We start from the raw sequence: 20,386 nt of genomic DNA, 5'->3' as shown, positions 1-20,386 counted from the left end.
AGGAATGGGCTGTACAATAATAGGGGCAGCCCTCCTTGGGCTGAAGGTGGGAGGCTAGCAGGCGTCATTGGCTTGTCGAAGTCGCATATTTCCTTCACTGAAAGGTATAGGATGCGAGACATATAACATCAAAAGGAGTTCCGGTTTGGCGAGTTCATTGAATGGCGGTAGGCGTCGAGGGGCAGATGACGGGCACACGCCGTTTTCTGTCGGACTGGTTGATTTTGAATTGGTTTTTTTCTTCTTCTGACGTAGCAATGGTAACAAGAGCTGCATGAACGGCAATGCCTTCAAATCAAGTAAAATTTCACCCTAATCGTGTGGATTTGTTATGACTATTCTGTACGATTTCATAAGCTTCCACCATCAAATGACTCTAGATACAATGTGACCACATGGTAGCATGAGAACAGTTGAAAATACGAACTTGAGAGCATGCAAGGCAGTGGACGTCGGTCGTTCAATTAGGGGTTAAGTGATGTCAGTGAGGCGGTCGTGGTCGGTGGTTGATGGGAACTTCCGAAAGCGGCTTAGCGCGGATACTCGGGTAAATCGTCCCTCATGTAAACAACATCCGTAGAGGAAGCTGCACCCCATTACATTCGCGCCGCAAACACCAGCCCAACCCACGCGACACAGACGACAACAACCCCACCAATCGATCCGTCTACACATCGGTCATCCACGAGATTTAAAATACCTCCATCAGACATCGCGTCTTTGGCGCCGATTGACGCGATTTTTGTCGTCTCGATAACGCGACCTTGATTGACTCCTGAGCGCCAGCAAATACGTCTCGACCATATGCTCTTTCAGACGCGCCATCCATGACGACCGTCATCCGAACCCGTCAACCGCTACAAGTAATTAGCATGAGCAACGAGCATCCCGAAAGAAGGAAAAGCAAGCGCCTTGCGGGTGAGTTGGAAGAGGGCACAGAAGCAAGACAGGTAAATGTGCTAAAAACTCGCGCAGCGACTTTTGACGAGCATGATGGCGACTTCCACTTCACGCGCGGGTCGAAAACAAAACGAGTTAAGAACGTGGAGAGCGACCCGGAACCCGAGCCCGTGCCACTGCCCCCGAAAAAGTCTGGGAGAGGCAGACCGCCAAAAGATCGTACTTCTGCGGCAGCACCGGCATCCGCACCAGCGCCAGAGCCAGCGGCCAAGAAAGCAGCAAACTCATCAAAACCAAAGCCAAGAACGCGACGAACAGCGAGCTTAGAGGCCACGAATGATGATGAGCCGCAATTGGTTGCCCCCGCGCCCAAGCGGACGACGCGCCGAAGTACGCGCAATTCGATAAACTCGACAGAAAAAACTGTGAACGAGAAACCAGTGCCCAGGCGAGCGTCCAGACCAGCACCGGTCCCGGAAGAGATACGTGAGGAAGCAGAAAGCTCAGAGCCCATGGACGTCGAAAGGCAATCAACCCCGCGCGTCGCAAATGATTCAGTTGAATCTGCGAAAATCGCGCTTCCCGTCAGCGACACACCGGTGATTAATCGCAACAAGGAGATGCGGAAAAAAGGAGGAGGCAACCGAAGGAGTAGTACGGGCATGCGAGGCCGGAGAGCAAGTTCACTGATTGAGAGCGGTCACAATGCGATTCCTCACCGGGAGGTTGAGACATCTGAGTTTTACAAACACATCGAATCTGAGGGTCTCATGGAGCCACGGCGGATGAAGCAGCTGTTGACGTGGTGCGGCGAGCGAGCGTTATCCGAGAAGCCCCCTCACGGCAAAACAGATTCCAACACGGTCTTAGGTGGTAAGTTTGAGCAATGGCCTGATGTGAATGTGTATCACTAAGATTCAATAGCGCGGTATATACAAGAACAGCTTTTAAAGGACTTCTCGACCAAGTCAGAGTTTTCAGACTGGTTCAGTCGAGAAGAGGGGCCAAAGGTACCAGTGGTGTACAAGCCCAACCCACGCAATATTGAGCATCAGCAGAAGATTGAACAGCTAGAGGAAAAAGTCAAAAGGTATACTTGCATTCTTCAAAGAGTTTTTGTAAGCATTTACTGACTTGGCGTAGATTGAAAGAAGAAAAGAAAAAGTGGTTGGCGCTGAAGAAGTCCCGCACGGAAGCCCCGCCAATATTTCCAGAAGCAGAATCAGCGCAAACAGCAATGGCTGATGCATCCGTGCTCGAACCCAACGAAGCGCAGATGCTCAGTTGGCTTACGGACCCGGCCTCATCATTCGACTCCATGCGCGCCAAGGCCCTCTCGCGCCTCCAGAATACCCAGTCGACGCTGGAGTTTAGAGTGGACCAACTCGCGGACGGCATACATAAGCTGTTGCAGCGGGTCGACATTGCGGGTCGAGAGGCGGACAAGGTGCTCTCTCTGAGTGCCGCCCGGCTGAAAGAACGAGAAATGCGAGAGAAGGCCAGTGCCGGTACCAAGGAAATGCCTGTCATGGAGGTACTCCGCAGTCTGGGAAGAATACTACCGGAAGACGGCGGCTGAAAAGAAATATAATGTAAACACGATCGACCAAGTTATTATTTTTTTTTGGCGTGTCCTCGACCTCTTTCTCTTTTTACGAGATAATGATTAGTACGAAGGGCTGTGTGGCCGGAGTAAAGGGACCGTCCTGTCCCTCTTTTTTGTTGTTTTATTTATTCACGAAACTTCTCAGGGCGGCTAGATTTGGCAGATGGATTACTTCCGATGTGTCCCGCTTATTGATGCATGGATGGGCGCTGGATGGAAAGGCCTCTTGGCAACGGAAGGATATTAACAAAGGGAGGAGAGGAGAAGAGAGATATTGCATCTGGACAAGGAGTTTGCAGTTAAACAATACCCTATTTTTCTCTGCTGTTGGCTTCTGAGCTCAGCATACTTACTTTGCCTTACTCACCCATATGTGACTGTTGAGTACCTCAGCCGGGATGCTTTCAACATGATTTATATGGCCGGCCCATGAGAAGGGAGAAGAACAGAATAATGTGAAGTGAGTTGGACATCATAAATGTATTACCCAGTACTCCGAGTCTTTTCACATGACATTGCCCATCAGGATTGGATTCACATTTCGTCCAAAACCCCCCCCACCTTCGTCGACCTACTTTGCAGCTGTTCTTTCGCTGTCATATTACAGGATATTGTACAATCGCGTCCTTGCGTTCGGGGCCGCGCAGGGATAGCCTCCGATGAAGCCGGGCTACCTATGCCAGTTACTTCCCCTGCTCCCGCATGGAGTGGAAGCGTACTGATGGGAGCTAGAATAGAAGTCCCCATGCTATCTGTCTCTCTCATAAGATGCTCTTCAGTTCTTTTTTTTCCCCCGACAAAATATGATACAACTTGTACATCTATAACACATCTCTCACCCCCTACTTCAGCTTCCTTTTCTAATACGTGGAACTTGAGGATCTTGTCCAAACTCATTTCTTGCCGGCCCTGTCGACGTCAAACAGAGGCGGCATGAAACCCAGGCCGCCCTCCTTACGCTCTTGAACATCGCGATGGACGCCCACGGTTCCGTCGGCGCGGCGGCTACGCACGTGCTTCCTCAGCATGTCCAGGATCTCCGTGTTCTGCCAGCGCACGGGGACGGGTCTGTATGCGGCCTTGAAGGTGCCGATGGTGTTGGACCACTCGCCGGCGCGCGGGGGCTGCGTGCGGAGGTCCTCGCGCTTCTTGCCGGCATCGACGGTCGCCGTCGCGCCGGGGTCAATGCCCCGGTAGGACTCCGCGGCCTCGGCTGTTGAGGAAGAAAGACTCTCAGAGTGGCCGGCGGTGGTGGCCGAGTTGGAGGGCGCCTCCTCCTGTGTTGCCCAGTAGTAAATGTCCCAGTCGTTCTCGTCGAGGAAGAGGTCGTACTGCTGCATCTGGGCCTTGGTCATGACGGGGAGGTTCTCGTTGGCAAAGGTCGAGAGGAGGAGGTCGGATTCGAGAGTGCCGCGCTTGCGAGACTGGTCTGTTTCCCGAATCTCACGTTAGTTTTGCTGCTCTGGCAAGGGAGGGACCGGGGGAGAAGTCTTACAGAGCAGACGGGCGCGCATGGTTCGCTCGTCCTCGCCTGTACGCCTGAGAGGCTCGACGCGGAACTTGATTCCCTCGAGCTCGCCGACGCCCAGCTCCTTGTTGACGGCCTTCTCGCTGTATACGGGCGTCGTCTTCTTGTCGGCGAAGGTTCTGCGGGTGGCGAGGGGAGCTCTGGCGACGGGCGAGGAACCCAAACGGCGTGCTGCCGGACGGACGATGCGGGTTAGATGCGACATTCTGCTCTCTTTACTCTTTTTTTTTTTTCTTCTTCTTCTCTTCCTTGTTCTCTTCGATCTGGTGTTATGATTCTCACAACGTGTGTGAAATATCAAATTGGACGGTCCTTTCTCGATAGAGAATAGACTGGGGTTCGAGTGGTATCGCTGTAGAAGAGAGGCGTCTTGGGTGTGTAATGGTCTCGACAGGATTGGACCCTTGCGGGGAGCTAGAATATCTTCCCTTCGTGGTCGGAAAGGCGAATTCTTGATACTGTGTAAATGACACTGTACGTAGCCCTCAGCACTGTGCACTGGCCAACACAGCAGCGACGACCTGAACAGTTACTAAAGTATTTGACAATTTGAATAGAGTCACTAGATTTATTTGACCGTATGCCGTTTCATCGTGCTTCTTTTCTGGAATGAAAGCAGTAATTACAAGATGCTACAGCAAGTTGCACTATACGCAAGGCCGTGCGAAATCTGGTCTCGCGTGATATTTATGAATAATCATTGACGTAGACGAACCGTCAAAACTAACAATTACACTACCGAGGTCCGACGTCAAAGCAGACGACTCGTCTGGACCTAAGTTCATGCCCCCCGAGGTGGAGACCGTGTCGGGTTGGGCCGGACGGGGAATCGGGGGCCGGCAGCCGGTCCGGATTGACACATGTGCTCCAGGACCGGACCCTGAGCGACTTGCACGGACTTTTTCCAATAAATAACTATTTGTTGGCCAATTGGCACAGCCTGAGATATCACAACATACACTGCAGTAAAGTCATATCATACGGTGTGCAAGCTTGAACGCTGATCTAGGTATGTGATGTCCGTAATCATTCATGACTTTTGAAACGGTGACCGTGGTATGTATGTATACACTACAACACGCTCGAAAACCCCGAGGTGGTAGATGCCTTTCCGTGGCATCGCAGAGACTTCATAATCACCATCCGCGCCAAAAAAAAAAAAACAGATTTTTGTTCTGTAAACTCGTGATTTGTTGCAACTCAATGGCTTGCATGCGACTCCAATACCGTTAAATCTAGATAAGATGCTTGGATCTGTAGTTTCACTCGTCAGCGTACCGATACCGCCATCATTTGCAAGAACGGTGACGAACCTGAAGTAAGCCCGCAGGTACATGATTTGCCAGCCCCAAAGACCGACGAGGATCATGGTGGTGCCGATACCGAACCACTTGACACGGGTGTTGGTGCTCTCGTTGGTGTCGCGCAGCTTGTGCTCACGCGCGCGCAGGTAGTCCATCTCGGTGTTGATCTCAGAAACAAGCTCCTCGATGCGTCTAAGCTCAGCCTCGACAGGCTTCAGCTTCTCCGTTGCCTGAATGGCGTTCCAGTCCTTGGCGTCCGCGCCGATGTCGATATCGAGCTCAATGTGGCGGCTCGTGGAGCCACTACGGCTGGCTAATGAGGCGAGAAACGTGTTAGCTTCAGCTGTCTTGTTAAGGTATTGCGGAATGTCGCTACAGCGACAAGACGCTAGCTTCGCTCAAGAAAAAGGGTATCTCGTAACAAGGAGGGGCCACGTACAACCGGACAGGATGTTCTCAAAGCAGACATCAAAGGCAGCGTCGGCGTGAGAGGTGAAGACGACACGCTTCTCACCACCAGCAATATCCCTGGGCTTTCCGTAGTCGTTGCCAACGGCATCTCTGATCTGGACAAACAATTCATGTCAGCTTCCTCCAGTTCCAGTACTGCCTCCTCCTCCGAGCTCTTCAAGGTCGTCCAGGGGGTTTCGAAAACCACGTACGTGCATGTTGACGACCATGCCGTCACCCTTGTGACCGTCCACGGTGGCCGTGACAACAACCAGCGTATCCTTGGCAACAAAGTTGCGGATGCAGCGCTCCTTCTTGCCCTCGTGGGTGCTAGTAGCGTGGAGATCGAACCTCAGCGCCTGGGCGCAGCAGGCGAGGAGGACGAGGCCGCATACATAGTGCAGCAATGATCTCGTGGGCGCCATCTTTTCGAAAAACCTATGAGAATCCCGTGCTTTGCTCGATCGGTCGCTCGCTTTCGGTCGGCCGGGGGTGGTGAAATTGGTGGAGGGGAACGGACGAGCGTTGAATTGTTAAGATGGTGAGAGCTCCCTAGTGGACAGCGCTGGCGATAGGAGAAGCTAGGCCACACACACCCCAAGGAACCACCTTTGGGGATTTTTTGGCAATCTGTCGCGTTCGAAAGCCTGGGCCACTCAATGACCCTGTCCATGGGATAGGTTATTATTGTGACCAATGAGAGTGAGGAAGGAGGGGCAGCCTTGCTACCTTAGTTCTCACGTGCTATTGGCCAGCCTCGCACCCTTTTTTTCACAGCAAAGTGTGGCGCTAGCGCGGGTGGGCGGCGCGCCGCCGCCGCATTTGCCTGGGCATCCTTTCTCTAGCTAACCAGCGATTGCGACGACACACGCGCTCGTTCGAGAGACAATAGTTTTGTTCTTTCAGCATCACCGTTGTCGAGTCACGTCACTCATTTCAAGAAATAACCGCGAAGATGCCCAAGTGTAAGTCTCTCCTCCCCTTCAATTGCCCGAGATAGAAGCTAACAGGTTCTCAAGTCTTTTGTAGGTCCCTCCCCCAACCATTCTCGCGATTACCGAAGCTTCGTCGACTAATGATACCTAGGCGACTATTGCGATGTCTACCTGACGCACGATTCCATGAGCGTGCGGAAGGCCCACAACAGCGGTCGTAACCATTTGCGCAACGTTGTCGACTACTATCAACGTACGTCCCTGGTTTTCGCTTGGCGAAGGCACCGACTAACATAAGCTCCCCCTTCGCAGAAATCGGTCACGAAAAGGCCCAGTCTGTCATCGATTCCATCACCTCCTCCTATGCCGCCGAAGGCCAAGCGCACAACAACCCCATGCTGCCCCAGAACCAACCGGGCCAGGCCTTCCCGCCGCCGTTCCCCTTCCCTGGAGGTACGTTCGTCTCGTCGGGTCTCGACTCCGATATCACATCGAGTGCCCGTGCCGCCCCCCCCCCCCCCCCCCCCCCCCCATACACGTTATGTAGAGCTGTAATGCTGACGCAAACCCAAACAGGTGTACCACCTCCCTTTCCCGGCATGCCCGCAGGCGCGCCCCCTTTCCCTCAAGGCATGATTCCTCGTAAGTCCCGTCGATCTCATGCTCGTCGTCGCCCGCACAACTAACATGACCGCAACAGCTCCTGGTCCAGGTGGTCGCGGAATGCCATCCATGCCCCCCTTTCCTCCCGGTCCCAACGGCTCGCCCATGCCGCCCGGTGGCCTGCCTTTCCCCCCTCCAGGAGGTCTCCCCTTCCCACCTCCCGGAGCGCCAGGCTCCCTTCCCCCGCCCAACTTCCAGTTCCCCGGCATGCCACCGCCGGGCCCTGGCGGCTTCCCCCCTGGAGCGCCGCCTCCCGGTGCGTTCCCACCTGGTAGCGCACCTCCGGGGCAAGAGCAGCGGTAATTGGATGGGTACCATCTCCTCGCGGATGGGTTTGGGTGTTCTTGTAATGGTAGAGGCTGGTGTTCAGGCGTCAAATTTCAAGGGGGCAAAATTCAGGGCATGGCACGGTAGATGAAAGATTCATACCAAATCACATCAGATTCTCACTGCAGTACGCTTGTAAAAAATTGTACATGAGCGCCCAAAAGGGTACGTCGCCCTCGCAAAATGGTATCTTCTTGGCCAATCTCTATGTGATACAACGAAAAAGTAGTTCCAGCGTTCTCGTAACAAATCATGCGTGCCTTGGGGCCCCCAAAAACGAATTCCCAGCCAGGTGATCATCATGGTCATTGCGAGGTCCCGCAGACAACTCCATTCCAAAACCGTGATCCGAGGTCCGTGAAGAGGATGGTCTTTGGTCATAAAATTCCTGTCGTCATAATATAATCGTTCATAGCGGTCATAAACTCCTTCTGTGCCCCCCCAGCGCCTGTCTGACGCTCTCATAGTATTATTACGTGTGTAGCTGCTGAGTGTAAAACTCTTAGCGGCTAAGATTGTTTATTCGGTCAATCAAAAGTTGGTCGCGGGCGAATGTCTTTGGGCTTCACGATAGGTGTTGCGTCGAATGACGTCCCCCACACCGTCTCTGACTTCGCGTGGGCCACTGATCTTTTGTCGCAGCTCTTGAGTCCTCTTCTCTCGCTTGCGCTCATTAAGTTGCCGTGGGATGTTTTGCAACCCTTCCAACGTGCCTGAGATCGAGAAACGCCTTCTCCTCTTCGGTCCTGCTTCATCCTTGAGCCAGCTCCGTTCCTCACCATCCCCACCCATGTATGGCCGTGAGGAATATGACTGGTCACGAAGTGAGTCTAGGCTGCCTCTGCGTCTCATAACACGTAAGTTGCCACTGTCGGTTCGTCTAATAGTGCGTCGCTCCGGTTCATTCGATGCTGGTGAAGAATCAAAGTCTCCATCGCCACGACTGGGAAGAATTGCAAAAGTCTTCTTCACACGTTCGCTGATTCTTCTTCGTGGAAGCGACGGGCGGTTGTCCACGGGCGGGTAGCGATAAACCTGACTGATAGGTTCGTCTTCCATCTCTCTCCCCCACACGTCCTCTTCCGGGTCTGAGAAGGCTGGGCGCCAGTGAGGGTGAAGACGGTCACCCTCGGGAGGACATTCTTGACACTCAGGGCACAAGCATGGTGCTTCCATGAAAGACCGGTCTTTGCTTGATGATCTGGAAAGTGAACCTCTCCGTGTCAAGGACAAGGTTCTCTTAATCAGCCCTGGCCGAGTGCTCTTTGGTGGATAAGCCTCCGAATTCCGTCGCCGTAACAATGCCCGCCGCAAAATGGAGCCACTTCGTTGAGGTTGTTCATCTGCCATAGCCTCGAAGTAATTGCCCATATTGCGCTGTCTCTCATGGTGAGGCGTCAATCCGGATGGTGTTGCAGGAATAAACTGAATAGCGGGAGGGATGACGGGAGGTACCGGTGGTGCGGCCCGGGGGTTGCGCAACGGGGAATCAACGTCGTCCATAGAATGCTGTCCCTGAGGGGGCGTCATAGGCCCTTCCCCGTCTGGCCCGGTGGTAGTAATCGTCGGTCGCTGGGGCGTTTTCGAAAAGTCTCCCTCCGTCTGAGACGCTTCAGAGCTTTCTGAGGGCTTATTTGAGTGGTTTACAACAAGCACAGATGAATTCTGGTGAGGATAAAGGCTGACGGCCTTCGCTTCCGATACCTCAGGGGCGGTCCCATTAGTCTCCACGGAAGCTGCAGAAAAAGGCGTATTGTGTGCGTCCAGTCGCTTCCCGAAAAACGGGTCACCATGATTGTCAACATTGAGTTTGTGGTCCCGATGATGATGGCCGTTGTCTGTCTCTGAGGACGTAGCCCTTTGAAGGGTCAGGGCGGGTGCTGTTGTTTCATGTCTAGATGCTTGATTGAACAAAGCGCTCTGAGCCTTTAAACTCTCCGCAGTAAGGGAGCCTGCGCGGGATGTATTGCGACTGGTTGGCGCCGACAGGGAAGAAGAACGCTTAGGAATGACTGGAGGATAGTCTATCGTGCGTTGGTCCGAACCATCAGATTCTGACATGGTGCGACTCCTCCGGCCCGGCCGGTCAAAGATGGGCGTTGGTAAATCATGTGTCGTTCTTGTCCCATTTGCACGAGTTGCTGAGCCCAAGCTGGCACTTCGTTTGGATCGGCGACTGCTTGTGGATCTGAGTGAAGGCTCCCTGCTCGACTTGGACTTGACAGATGATCGGCGATCCGGGACGACGATCACAGGGATACCGCCATTCTTCCAAATTTCTCTCCTTGCTTTGCCGCTTGAGATCGAGTTGAAAGTCGTGTTTGATGCGTAGCTGTTGTTGCGGTTCTCCGTGGGGCGAGTCAACGGTCTGGAACGCCTCGGAGACTCCTCAAAATGCAATGCCGAGTTTGCGGCAGAGCTGGAGGGAGACTGGTCGGATCCCGAATCTCTTAAGCCCACTTGCTTTCGGACGTGCCTCAATGTTTGCCGCCTCTGAGGGATGGAAGGGGCGTCTACCAAAATAGCTTCCACCACTGTCGATGCATTCGATTTTGTTGACTTTGTAGACATGCCCGAGAGCCTGCGAGCGTCCACGTTGACAGAAGATCCTGAGGCTGAGGGTTTCGACCAAGCAATTTCACTCGGGGCATAAAACGCAGCTCTGTCACGGTGAGACATAGCTCGCACCGCCTTTGCGGCGTTTGTCGGGGTTACGACACGATCCTCGAGAATTTCAACTTTGCGCCTTTCGCGGGGTGGCCCGCGACGTGGCTCGCGCATGGGTTCCTTCATCGGCTGGTGGCGCCTTTTCCTTACTGTAACGTTCCTACCCAGATTATCGTCCCATTCTTGTTCCACATCACTATTAGAAGCCCATTCTCCATCAAAAGTGCCAAAGTCGCCCTTCGCTTTCGGTGTCGGAACCTCCTCCTGTTGAGGCGATTCTAGACCCAAGCCAAGGCCAACTGCGGTTGATGTTTTCGCCTGAGCCTGAGGTTGGGAAACACGACGGACGGTATTTTGAGAAGTTCGCGTAGACAACGCTCTCGGTCCAACAGTTGATTGCACATCGTCCTCTGAGGAATATGGGTCCTCTCTGGCAGTCCTGAACGACTCGGTTCGCGACTCGACAGTGGTGGCTTTCGAAACTGTACGATCAATTTGGATCGGCCGCACCGGCTTGGGTCGTGTTACAGGCTGTGGAGGTGTTACGTCCGGAGTTGGTGGGCTTTTCTGGTTCGTAGGAGTGGCGGGGGTACGCGCCGGTGTCGAGGGAGTTTGCGACACAGCCTCATCGGGAGTCGGGGTCAGAGGCGATATTGAGTGACTGCTGGAGGAGGTTCGTGAGTGGGAAGGCGGTGTTGGAGGAAGATCCGGACCGCTGGCTATCGATCTTGGCTGGTGTCTCAAGGTTTGGGAACCGGAGCGCTGCGGTGCTTCTCGCTGCGTTGCAGGGCTGCCGGTGGCCAGGTCATAATTTCTAGGAGCTGGCCGGATGTTGTGAGTTTGCGCATTTTCGACCCTTTGCCTATTGGGGTGTGGGAGCACTTTGTGCTTTTTGAATAAGCGCTGGCCTGCTGGGCTGCCCTCGGGCGGGTTGAATGCGTAGGTCGCTGTTCGCGCCGGCATAGTGCGCGAGAGCTCCAGGCTCGCAGCTGCAGTCATTTTATGGAGATCCTTTCGAAAGATGGCCTAGGGGCTGGCGATGCATGCCAAATGCATACATATAAACCTATCCCAGGTTATAATGTAGTGCGAGGCTGTGAGTAGACAAAGACCGTTTGCATACTGGGTAGAGTGAGGGTCATGGATGAGGTCGAGTTTGGGGTGCGTAAGAGAAGTGGCGGGAGGCGAGCAGCTCAATAAACAGCGACAACCACCGAGTAAAGTACGCAAGGTGTAGTGGAGAGAAATACCGAAGTGAGGCGAAAGAGTCTCAAGGGTACGTATGAGACATTGAAACGGAACGACACTGTTGGCGAATGGCGTCAGGGTTCAGTACCGCAACCCGGGTACAAGTCGCAGCGGTGACTGACGACAAGCGAAAGGATGAGACGGTATACAAGCCCCCCAAGAATAGGGCGGATTGCAGTAGGCACAGCTGTGGTGGATGAAGATGCAGAAAGGGCGAGCGTTTGAGGAGAATGAAAGGTGGTCTCAGTATGCCGGTCACGATGTAGGTCTGGGCTGTGAGAGGGCAAGGACCTGGTCGGGGGAGGATGAAGATGAGCGATGCGATTCGATGGGGTTGAGCTCGCACAGACCGACGTAGGGAGACGAGACGGGACGAAAGGTGAGATTAAAGCTGAAGACCAGCAGGTCTAGCGACGGCATTAAGAAAGGAGGAAAAACAATAGCAAACCAGAACTCCTGCGTTGCGAACGGACGCTGTGGCTAGTTTTGGTGCAGTAGACGGCTTCAAAAGGTTGAGACGATGGAGACGGATGACGGTTGAGAGGGAAGGACGGGAAGGATGATTGGCAGGGCGGGAAAGGGTCTGGCGCAAAAAAAGAACTGGCAGAAGATGCGCCTGGGTAAAAGGGACAAGGGAAGGCAAAAGGCAAGAACGTGGCAGAGGTAGGGAACCAAGCTGATGATAGGTGGGAGGGATGAGGGGCGCTCCGGTAGTAGGTACAGAGCACATCCAAGCCAGTGGGAAAATACGACAAGGTGAGGTCAGGCACAGCTACGTAAGGTATACATGCCTACCTATCCTTATATCTCTCTTCCCTACCTTCCTACCTCGATCTCTGCGTGGGAACGTGGGGCTGCTTCCCAGCTTGGCGTCGCACGCCAAAAGGCCTGACACCACTGACGAATAGTGAATGACCATGACCTGCTGAGCATCTTTAGTCTGAGAATCCCCTAGTCTGGGTCAAGATGTGAGACTACCTAGACAGTTATGGACTCGAAGGCCAAGAGCAAAGGGGAAGATAATACAAATCAAAATAAATCCGAAGGGGAAAAAAGGAACGTAAAAGGAAGCAAGCCAAAAAACGAAAAAACGAAAAAAGCAGGTGGCAGGGAAGGGCATCATAGGGCCTCTCCACACTTCCCATTGCCTTTCAGGTCAGGTCCCCCTCCCAGACGTTCCATTATCCTACGACTATAGATAGTGTATGTACACCTACTTGCACAGATTTTTTTTTCCTTCAAAATTTTCAGTTACCCCCCTGATTTCCTGCTCCTTCTACTGTGAAGGTAAAATTCGTCCTGTGGTACGCAATTCTTGCAGGGAAGATACGTGTTGCCAGCAGCAGTAGCTCCGCCAGGGGAGACCAAATGAGGAACTCCAACACCACCTCGACTACGGCGTGGCGCACTGCGTTCGCTGAAGGAGGCCGGGCAAAGCGGGGCAATCGCTTTTCATCCACCAGCAGCTCCGAGTCACGACAGGTTCTCATAGGCTGGACCTGTTAGTGGTTGCATCGCGCTGCAGCCGTAGTTTCCTTCATCTGCAAAGTGGTGCCAACTTTTCCGCTTCTAAGAAATAGAAGGCCCGGCTTCTTTTCTCTCCCACGTCTTTTTACTGTTCACCCCTTCTTTCTCGGTGCTTTGCTTGCTCACCTTACCTGCCTCCGACTGGTTCGGAGGCCGGACGGTCACCTGACCGCTGTGTTTCTCATCCCCACTCACCATGCCTGCCCTTCTCCGACCGGCCCAGCCACACGCGCCTGCCCTGAGCTATCGGTAGACATTTTGCCTTGGGTGTTGCCTGCCGCTGATGGAGGTGGAGGAATGGGCAAGTACATAGATCCTGTCGATGCCGAAATATGTACCAGGGAATGAAGGGTCTAAATGCTCTTGCATAGCATTGCTTTGGCTTGTTTGCTGCCCTTTCAAGTTCAGCGCGGCTCCTCTGTTCGAGACCTGGCACCGTTGTGGAGTTTCTGACATTTACTCTCAATCCCCCTGGCGGCAGAAGATTGGTAAATCCAGCTGACGGTGTCCACGTATCTGTCGCCTGTCTGTGATATCCATCCCGTAAATGCGCCTGACGGCTTCATGCCCGCAGGGCTCCATGAGGTCGCTTCCATCCGAGACAAATCACAATTGCTGAACAGCTCATAGCAGTCGGCGCCCATTCTCAGACCTGCATCCTCTACAGGCCTGGAGCAATCAGAGTCCTCCTCTGGCTTGCTGCATGAAACGACCTACAGATTCAGAAACCGAGCCACTGCAGTGCCAGTCGATGCACAGTGACAATGGAGGCAAGGCGGGATCTGCTGGTCAACACGGCCAGACCGCGTCGGCATCCGGAATCCGTTCCGGTAACCAGCAAAAGGCGAGTTCTATTCCTTGACCAAGCGCCGACTCAGTCAATGATCAAGACTGCTCCAAGGTTTGTGTTCAAGGTTTCGTTCCCTTGCAGGATGTGAGTTTTCTTGAGTCGCTCTCTCTCATCAGCCCATGCCAACAGTTTGCTTTTGCACTTTTTCTTTGTATTAGCTCAGCAGCCCAATACCTCTGGTTTCAGCCGTGATAGACTCCGTTGCTATCCACACCAGCGGAGCGGAGCACTCGCCGGCCCGGGCGCCCAGTTCCCCGACAAACTCGGCCACCTCGGTCCGTAGCATTGGGAAAGTTTCCTTTTCTGTTGAGCAACCTGTCCGTATGTCCGTACGGTTTCACAGGCAAATATTTCCAGTGAGTCGTTTACGCCAAGGCTACTCTCACGTGCCAAGTTACGATGGACTGCTGAACGAAAAGAGCGTGATTTTGGACATAGCATGGAATGCTGGTCCGTGGTTGTTGAAAGTGCGAAACATTCGTAAAAAGAAGAGCTGCGTATGAGGCGTTAGGTTACTGATCATAACCTAGGGAGCTGCCGTCTTATCTATGCTCCAGTATCAAAAAATTCTAACACCAAAACATTCGCCTCCTTTATCATGGCTAGCTGCTTTGCAAACCAGACAGCTTAGGCTGCTCCGAAGTGACGGTTGCTCCCCGTTTCCCTATTTGGGTAAGCGTTCAACACAGCTTGCATGTGCTAGCGCGACGAGACGTCCTTTATCTTATCAGCCCCACGCGGGCTTCACCCCACGTCATCGAGGAGGACGTTGTTTGAGGAGCTTCGACAATGCATCTCCCTCAATAGACACACTAAACAATCGATTGTTTGCACATTCAACGACTCATTGACAACTTGAAACCACCTTCATTGGCTACCCCATGCATGTCTCTACCGGTCGAACGGGCGCTCCCCCGCGAAGCTAAGATTGTGCTGTAACAGCTCTCCATGGCTCTCCAAAACGGAGCTGCCGACCCTGCAGAACATGCATCTCTGCACCCCATTCCGGCTTATCTCTATCATAGTTTGCATCATAACATCGACAGGACTCCAAAATAACCCCGCCTTACTCATGCCGTCTAGATCGTCCAGGGGAGCCTGTTCTTCGCAGCATGAACCTCGCCGACGGCTCGTCTTGTGGACGCAACCCTAGCATAAGCTCAATTGAATGTCAAACCTTGGATCTCCGTCCGGACTGCAGAACTGGCTCAGAAAGCCCAATCGGAACCTTGAACCAAGAATCTGTGCTGATCTTGCCAGCATCATAATGCTTTAGAGGTTGAGACCTTTATCTCTGCCCCGCATTTCACTGGCAACTCTATGAAGGGTCTGGCCTTTACCTAACATGAACACGTCAATACTCGTGCATGTAGATGCGTTTGAAGTTTCCATTGACCAGTACCGTCCCGGCAATCTTCCCGATGTCGCTAATTCGTGGCTGATAAGCGTCGAGTAACGTCCTGGTCCATGTCCAACGCTGTAATCAATTCCCATGCGGAGTTGGAAAGTCGGCCAATCCTTCGTAAAGTCTATGAGGTCTTTCAAGACCAGGGATTCTTATTTTAAAAGCAACGTCTTCCTCCCTCCAGAGAAGAGAGATAGAGAGACATTAAATCCTCAACAGCCAACTTCATACAGACTCTTTCTTCATCAAAGTGTCGGCACAATGGTATCTCGGAGTATCCTCGCCCTCTGCCTTGCGGCAACCGTTTATGGTCATGGTGACCACGACGACCACCAAAAGTCCATGTCTGGGCCTCACCAGTCTCTCTGGTACAACACCCTTCCGGGTGATGGAGGCACTCAGGTTCGTATGGCGTGAGGCTTGTCTGGATATGTCTCTAATAGGCTCCAGGCCGACTCCGTGTTCTCTGGCATCTCTACATTCGGTCGTCTACCGTACCAGCCGTGCCTGGCACAACAGAATGTTCAATACGATATTGCCTTCATTGGTGAGCATCTTCAAAAAGAAATGAAAAAATAATCTGGCTCGGACTACAGCTGACCTGGTATAAGGTGCCCCCTTCGACACCGGCACGTCGTACCGCCCTGGTGCCCGTTTCGGACCCTCGGGTATCCGCCAGGGTTCGCGCCGTTTGAATCTCTAGTGAGTCTTGATTTGATTTCTATCTCTCAATTGGAATTCACTAACGGATATTTAGCGGAGGTTACAACGTGCCCTTGGCCACGAACCCTTTCAACAGCTGGGCTACCGTCCTTGACTGCGGTGACATCCCGGTGACTTCGTAAGACTTCTTTATCGGATCTCTTACTACTATCGCTAAACTCCAATAGCTACGACAACACCTGGGCTCTCCACCAAATTGAGGAGGGCCACTTCAACATCCTGTCCCGCAAGCCGCAGACGGACGCACACAAGAAGGGCCCTGCGAAGAACGAACGGACCCTCCCCCGTGTCATCACTTTGGGTGGCGACCACACCATCACCCTTCCCCTGCTGAGATCCATCAACCGCGCATACGGCCCCGTTTCTGTCATCCATTTCGACAGCCATCTCGATACCTGTGAGTTGCTTCAACCAAGGTAATCGAACCTCATTACTGACAGGCACTAGGGCGGCCCAAGGTCTTCGGCGGCTCGCCTTCTGAGGTCGCCAGCATAAACCACGGCACATACTTCTACCACGCCGCCCAGGAGGGTCTGCTGCGTAACGACTCCAACATCCACGCCGGTATCCGCACCACACTCAGCGGACCCAGCGACTACGAAAACGACGGCTACTGCGGCTTTGAAATTGTCGAGGCGCGCGAGATTGACAAGATTGGCACCGACGGCATTATCGAGAGAATTATCAAGCGTGTCGGCACCAAGAACCCCGTGTACCTGTCTCTGGACATTGACACCCTCGACCCTGCTTGTAAGTTTGGGTGAAGTTTATGTTTTGTGGCGTAGGTCAACTAACGGTACCGTAGTCGCCCCCGCTACCGGTACCCCTGAGACTGGTGGCTGGTCCACGCGTGAGCTCCGCACTATCCTTCGTGGTCTCGAGAGCCTTAACCTTATTGCTGCCGACATTGTCGAGGTTGCTGTGAGTCCACAACCTTACAGGTTTCCATGCTATGGGTACATCGGCTAACAAAGTGGAAAACAGCCTGCCTACGACACGAATGCCGAGCACACCACCATGGCCGCCGCCGACGCTCTGTATGAGATCATGAGCATCATGGTCAAGCGAGGCCCCCTGAGCGCCACCTACAACGGAACCGAGTCTACCTCGGATGAGTTGTAAGCACGGGACTACTTGCCTGGGCCAACAATGGAACGAAACTTTCAAGATATGGTGGCATTTCCTTTTTGCAAGGTTATGACGGAGGAAAGAAGTAGTTGCAGCAAAAGGTGTCGCTCAAAGAGCCGTGTTCTAGGCAGCTTTTCTTGGCGGTGAGGTAAGTGATTTTTCTGCATTTGGCGTTGTTATGACAGATGAGGCTGAGTGGTCGGGGCGTTGCTATTGGGATGGTGGTTGTGGGTGTCACAATTGAGAGAAGTAATTCCAAGACAAAATTGAAACGAAACAAAACTTGCCACAAAAGAAAAGCAATTTGGTTTTCTTTTCTTTATTCAATGTGACAGGGCTGTCAATCCTTTTTTAGAACGTATAGAGCCCTGTCTTGAGCTGTAAGCTGAGCCTTTCTTTCCATCTGATGGGTGTCGATGGTTCTGGGATCGATCACGGCTTTTGGTTTTTGGGTTCATTATGCAACCATTGAATATAGTCGAGGCCTCAACGGTGTTGTCGAGAACATCAGCGGTGATTGCAACGAGTTCCGACACTCGAGCAACAACACGATATTACCAACAATTTTTCAGCTTATCACAGATAAGTCTTCATCGAGATCACTCCTTCCAGATCACGTTGTCGGGGCTACCAAGCAGCATCATGGACGCAAGACACCTAACGAGGGGCAGCAATGACATCATATCAGGTTCCCTTGATAGTATGTCATACACATGGCACAGCTCAAATGTGTGAATAGGGCTTACTTCCCCTGCGTCGCCCGCGCATGCAACCCTCAGCTCCGTACCACCCGACCAACCCGCGCCTGGAATGTTCAGCGCCATCGGGGGGCCCGGGGACTTTTCGATTTTTTTGGGGGGGGGGGGGGGGGGGGGGGGGGAAGGGGCCGGAGGGTGAGGATAAAGTGTGTGGGGACTCTCCCGCCATTTCGGAGGCAGCGGGGGGGCTGATCGGGACACAGGCCTGTAGTGTAAATCAGTTTGTTTCTATTTTCGTTACAGGGCGAGCTGGGGCCCGGCCAAGAGGTCCCGGGGCGGCTTCAGTGGAGGAGGCCGGGAGCATTCCAGCGGTGTTGGGTGTGCCAGTGCACGCCACCTGTTGCCATCTTTTCTTTTCCCGCGTTATGGGATAGACAGGACAGACGCGAATGTAACACTCTAGCGACATTGCATCCAATGGACTGGGTTGTAGAATGCCTGGAAGCGAGAAAACTCTCCGATCGATTTTGTTTCGGAAATCGAAATGTCTAGGTAGTCGCGGGGGGTCTTGAACCATCTCATGCAAGGTTGGTTCAAGTACCGAACCACGCGATACTGATCGATCTGAATCTCAATGACTTTGGTATTTGAATGTTGCGTTGGGTGATACGGAATAATCAATAGCGAAGAGAATTCATAGAGCATGGCACCACGAATGGCATTTACAATGGCTTTCACCAAACACCAGCGAGGCGTGGTTGGCCTGACTGATGGTTTGCTGGGTCAAATAAAGGCAATCTTTCTCACATTGGTTTACAGCTTTTGCCATGATTTTCAAGATTACGCCGCGGGCCACAAGTGAATATGTTGCTAGCCACTCAGAACTCCGTCGGCTTTTTTAAACGCCGGCTATCATCACAACTCAGGGAGCTCTGCAGCTGATGTCGGATTTTCTTAGCCGTGCAGTGACGCATGCATTCGCAATCCAGCTTGCCGTAGCTCCGACACCCAAGATCCGAACCACCCGCGACCCCGGTGATAGACGGCGGCGGCGGCGGCGCCTGTTAAATGCACCCAACGCGCGGTTCTCAATGACGAACGCAGCTTGCGACAAACTTGTGGCTTATCACCCGCACGTGTTGTTGGTCTCTCCCATTCTTCAACCTCCCTCACATCTCGTCCCTTGTCCGTGGATGGGCATGTTTTGCCCAGCCACTGTCAGGTTTGTGAGGTGTCGAATGTCTCACATGGTAGCGGTGTCCCGTATATTCTGCCTGTTAGTCAACCAGGAAAACGAGCCTGACCATCGTCTATTAGTAGGTATGGACTGCAGGCTGCCCCCCTTACTTTTTGTTTTGCAGGCCAGTTGGGTCATGAAGGTTTTGTAGTCTGCTCCCCTTAATCGATGATGGTACGACCTAAAATACTATAAGCCTTCGAAGGATGGTTATGATCAAGCTAAAAAAATCGCGGGTCTGTGGCAGGCCGGAAACAGACTGATATGTAGCGGCATTGGCGAGGAATGCGTTATCACGAGGGGTTGGAACTCTTTCGTGATGTCAGCGATTCGATGTTCTTCAGGTCCTTATACATGTTTGATGCTGACGGCGAGACAATACGAATTGTTTTTCCCTCGCCTGCCACTGGCATTCTACCACCCTTTTCCAAGGCTCCGGTCTATGACTCCCCAGGTTCTGGTTGCAGAGCGCCGCGCCATCTTTCCGCATATCGCAGCCAGGCCGGGTAGATCGGCGAAAAACCTACACAAAGCTCTCGATCATATTCTAAACGAAGCCCCATGACTAAGTCCCTTCAACGAAATCAACGAATGGGGCCAGAACCGGTTAGGACAAAAGATGAAGGGAAAAAACCCGAGTATACGGGAGAGGCAACTGTACCTGCACACCTCCTCCAGGTTCACCCAATAGGTCAACAATGCCCCCCCCCCCCCCCCCCATCCGCTTGGTTGACACACCCGCATGCACCAGTGCCAACCCCGGTCCAGTTCGACCTCGCCATCACTGCCGGCCTGAGCCTTCCCATTGTCTCAATATCTTCTTCTGTCTCTCCGAGTCCAGTGGGAGGCTTTGCTTGCTCGTTTTCGTAGATCATCCACCCCAGCCTCTTTCTCCTACACCACACGCGTCTGGGGATGGCTTCGACGCATCCTCGCCAACGTGGCTGACAAGCCCACACACCATGTTCGTCTGTATATATATATATGGATGCCCTCGAAACCACTACTTCCGAATCCGTTCGTCATTCCAAACTCACCAGAAAGCTGCATCATATGAGAGCAAAAGCATCACATCACTCGTTTTTGTGGGCTTAGCTTTATATATGCATCTCCTCTCGTAAACACCGCCGTCTGAAGCTCTTCCTGAATCCCTCTCTCTCCCAAGATTTGCAATCATTACAACATCAAAC

At 53.0% G+C, this 20,386-nt stretch overlaps 6 protein-coding genes across 6 annotated transcripts; 3 read left to right on the top strand and 3 right to left on the bottom strand.

Annotated features, from left to right (window-relative positions):
• Positions 1–872: 872 nt before the first annotated feature.
• CTRU02_200354 (mis12-mtw1 family protein) lies at positions 873–2,479 on the top strand (the record flags this gene model as incomplete). The annotated part of the gene is made up of 3 exons (XM_070203676.1): positions 873–1,773; positions 1,825–1,990; positions 2,044–2,479. 3 exons carry the CDS (start codon positions 873–875, stop codon positions 2,477–2,479), a joined length of 1,503 nt encoding a protein of 500 aa, XP_070062258.1.
• A 920-nt stretch (positions 2,480–3,399) lies between these two features.
• Positions 3,400–4,239, bottom strand: CTRU02_200353 (tpr repeat protein; the record flags this gene model as incomplete). Its single annotated transcript, XM_070203675.1, has 2 exons — positions 3,400–3,935; positions 4,002–4,239. The coding sequence occupies 2 exons, from the start codon at positions 4,237–4,239 to the stop codon at positions 3,400–3,402; spliced, it is 774 nt and encodes a 257-aa protein (XP_070062257.1).
• Positions 4,240–5,269: 1,030 nt separating this feature from the next.
• Positions 5,270–6,213, bottom strand: CTRU02_200352 (endoplasmic reticulum vesicle protein 25; the record flags this gene model as incomplete). The annotated part of the gene is made up of 4 exons (XM_070203674.1): positions 5,270–5,288; positions 5,348–5,651; positions 5,778–5,904; positions 6,001–6,213. 4 exons carry the CDS (start codon positions 6,211–6,213, stop codon positions 5,270–5,272), a joined length of 663 nt encoding a protein of 220 aa, XP_070062256.1.
• A 530-nt stretch (positions 6,214–6,743) lies between these two features.
• CTRU02_200350 (U1 zinc finger) lies at positions 6,744–7,689 on the top strand (the record flags this gene model as incomplete). The annotated part of the gene is made up of 5 exons (XM_070203673.1): positions 6,744–6,753; positions 6,869–6,976; positions 7,036–7,176; positions 7,300–7,365; positions 7,424–7,689. 5 exons carry the CDS (start codon positions 6,744–6,746, stop codon positions 7,687–7,689), a joined length of 591 nt encoding a protein of 196 aa, XP_070062255.1.
• A 555-nt stretch (positions 7,690–8,244) lies between these two features.
• Positions 8,245–11,379, bottom strand: CTRU02_200351 (uncharacterized protein; the record flags this gene model as incomplete). The annotated part of the gene is made up of 1 exon (XM_036718354.1): positions 8,245–11,379. One exon carries the CDS (start codon positions 11,377–11,379, stop codon positions 8,245–8,247), a length of 3,135 nt encoding a protein of 1,044 aa, XP_036589353.1.
• A 4,292-nt stretch (positions 11,380–15,671) lies between these two features.
• Positions 15,672–17,255, top strand: CTRU02_200349 (agmatinase 1; the record flags this gene model as incomplete). Its single annotated transcript, XM_036718352.2, has 8 exons — positions 15,672–15,812; positions 15,861–15,957; positions 16,022–16,112; positions 16,168–16,251; positions 16,301–16,530; positions 16,581–16,883; positions 16,939–17,054; positions 17,118–17,255. 8 exons carry the CDS (start codon positions 15,672–15,674, stop codon positions 17,253–17,255), a joined length of 1,200 nt encoding a protein of 399 aa, XP_036589352.2.
• Between the last annotated feature and the right edge of the window lie 3,131 nt (positions 17,256–20,386).

The sequence above is a fragment of the Colletotrichum truncatum genome (genome assembly GCF_014235925.2).
Source record: "Colletotrichum truncatum strain CMES1059 chromosome Unknown Contig_0001, whole genome shotgun sequence".
Taxonomy (NCBI): domain Eukaryota; kingdom Fungi; phylum Ascomycota; class Sordariomycetes; order Glomerellales; family Glomerellaceae; genus Colletotrichum; species Colletotrichum truncatum.
Note: the sequence above shows the minus strand (reverse complement) of the source record. Positions and strands in the feature narration are given on the sequence as shown.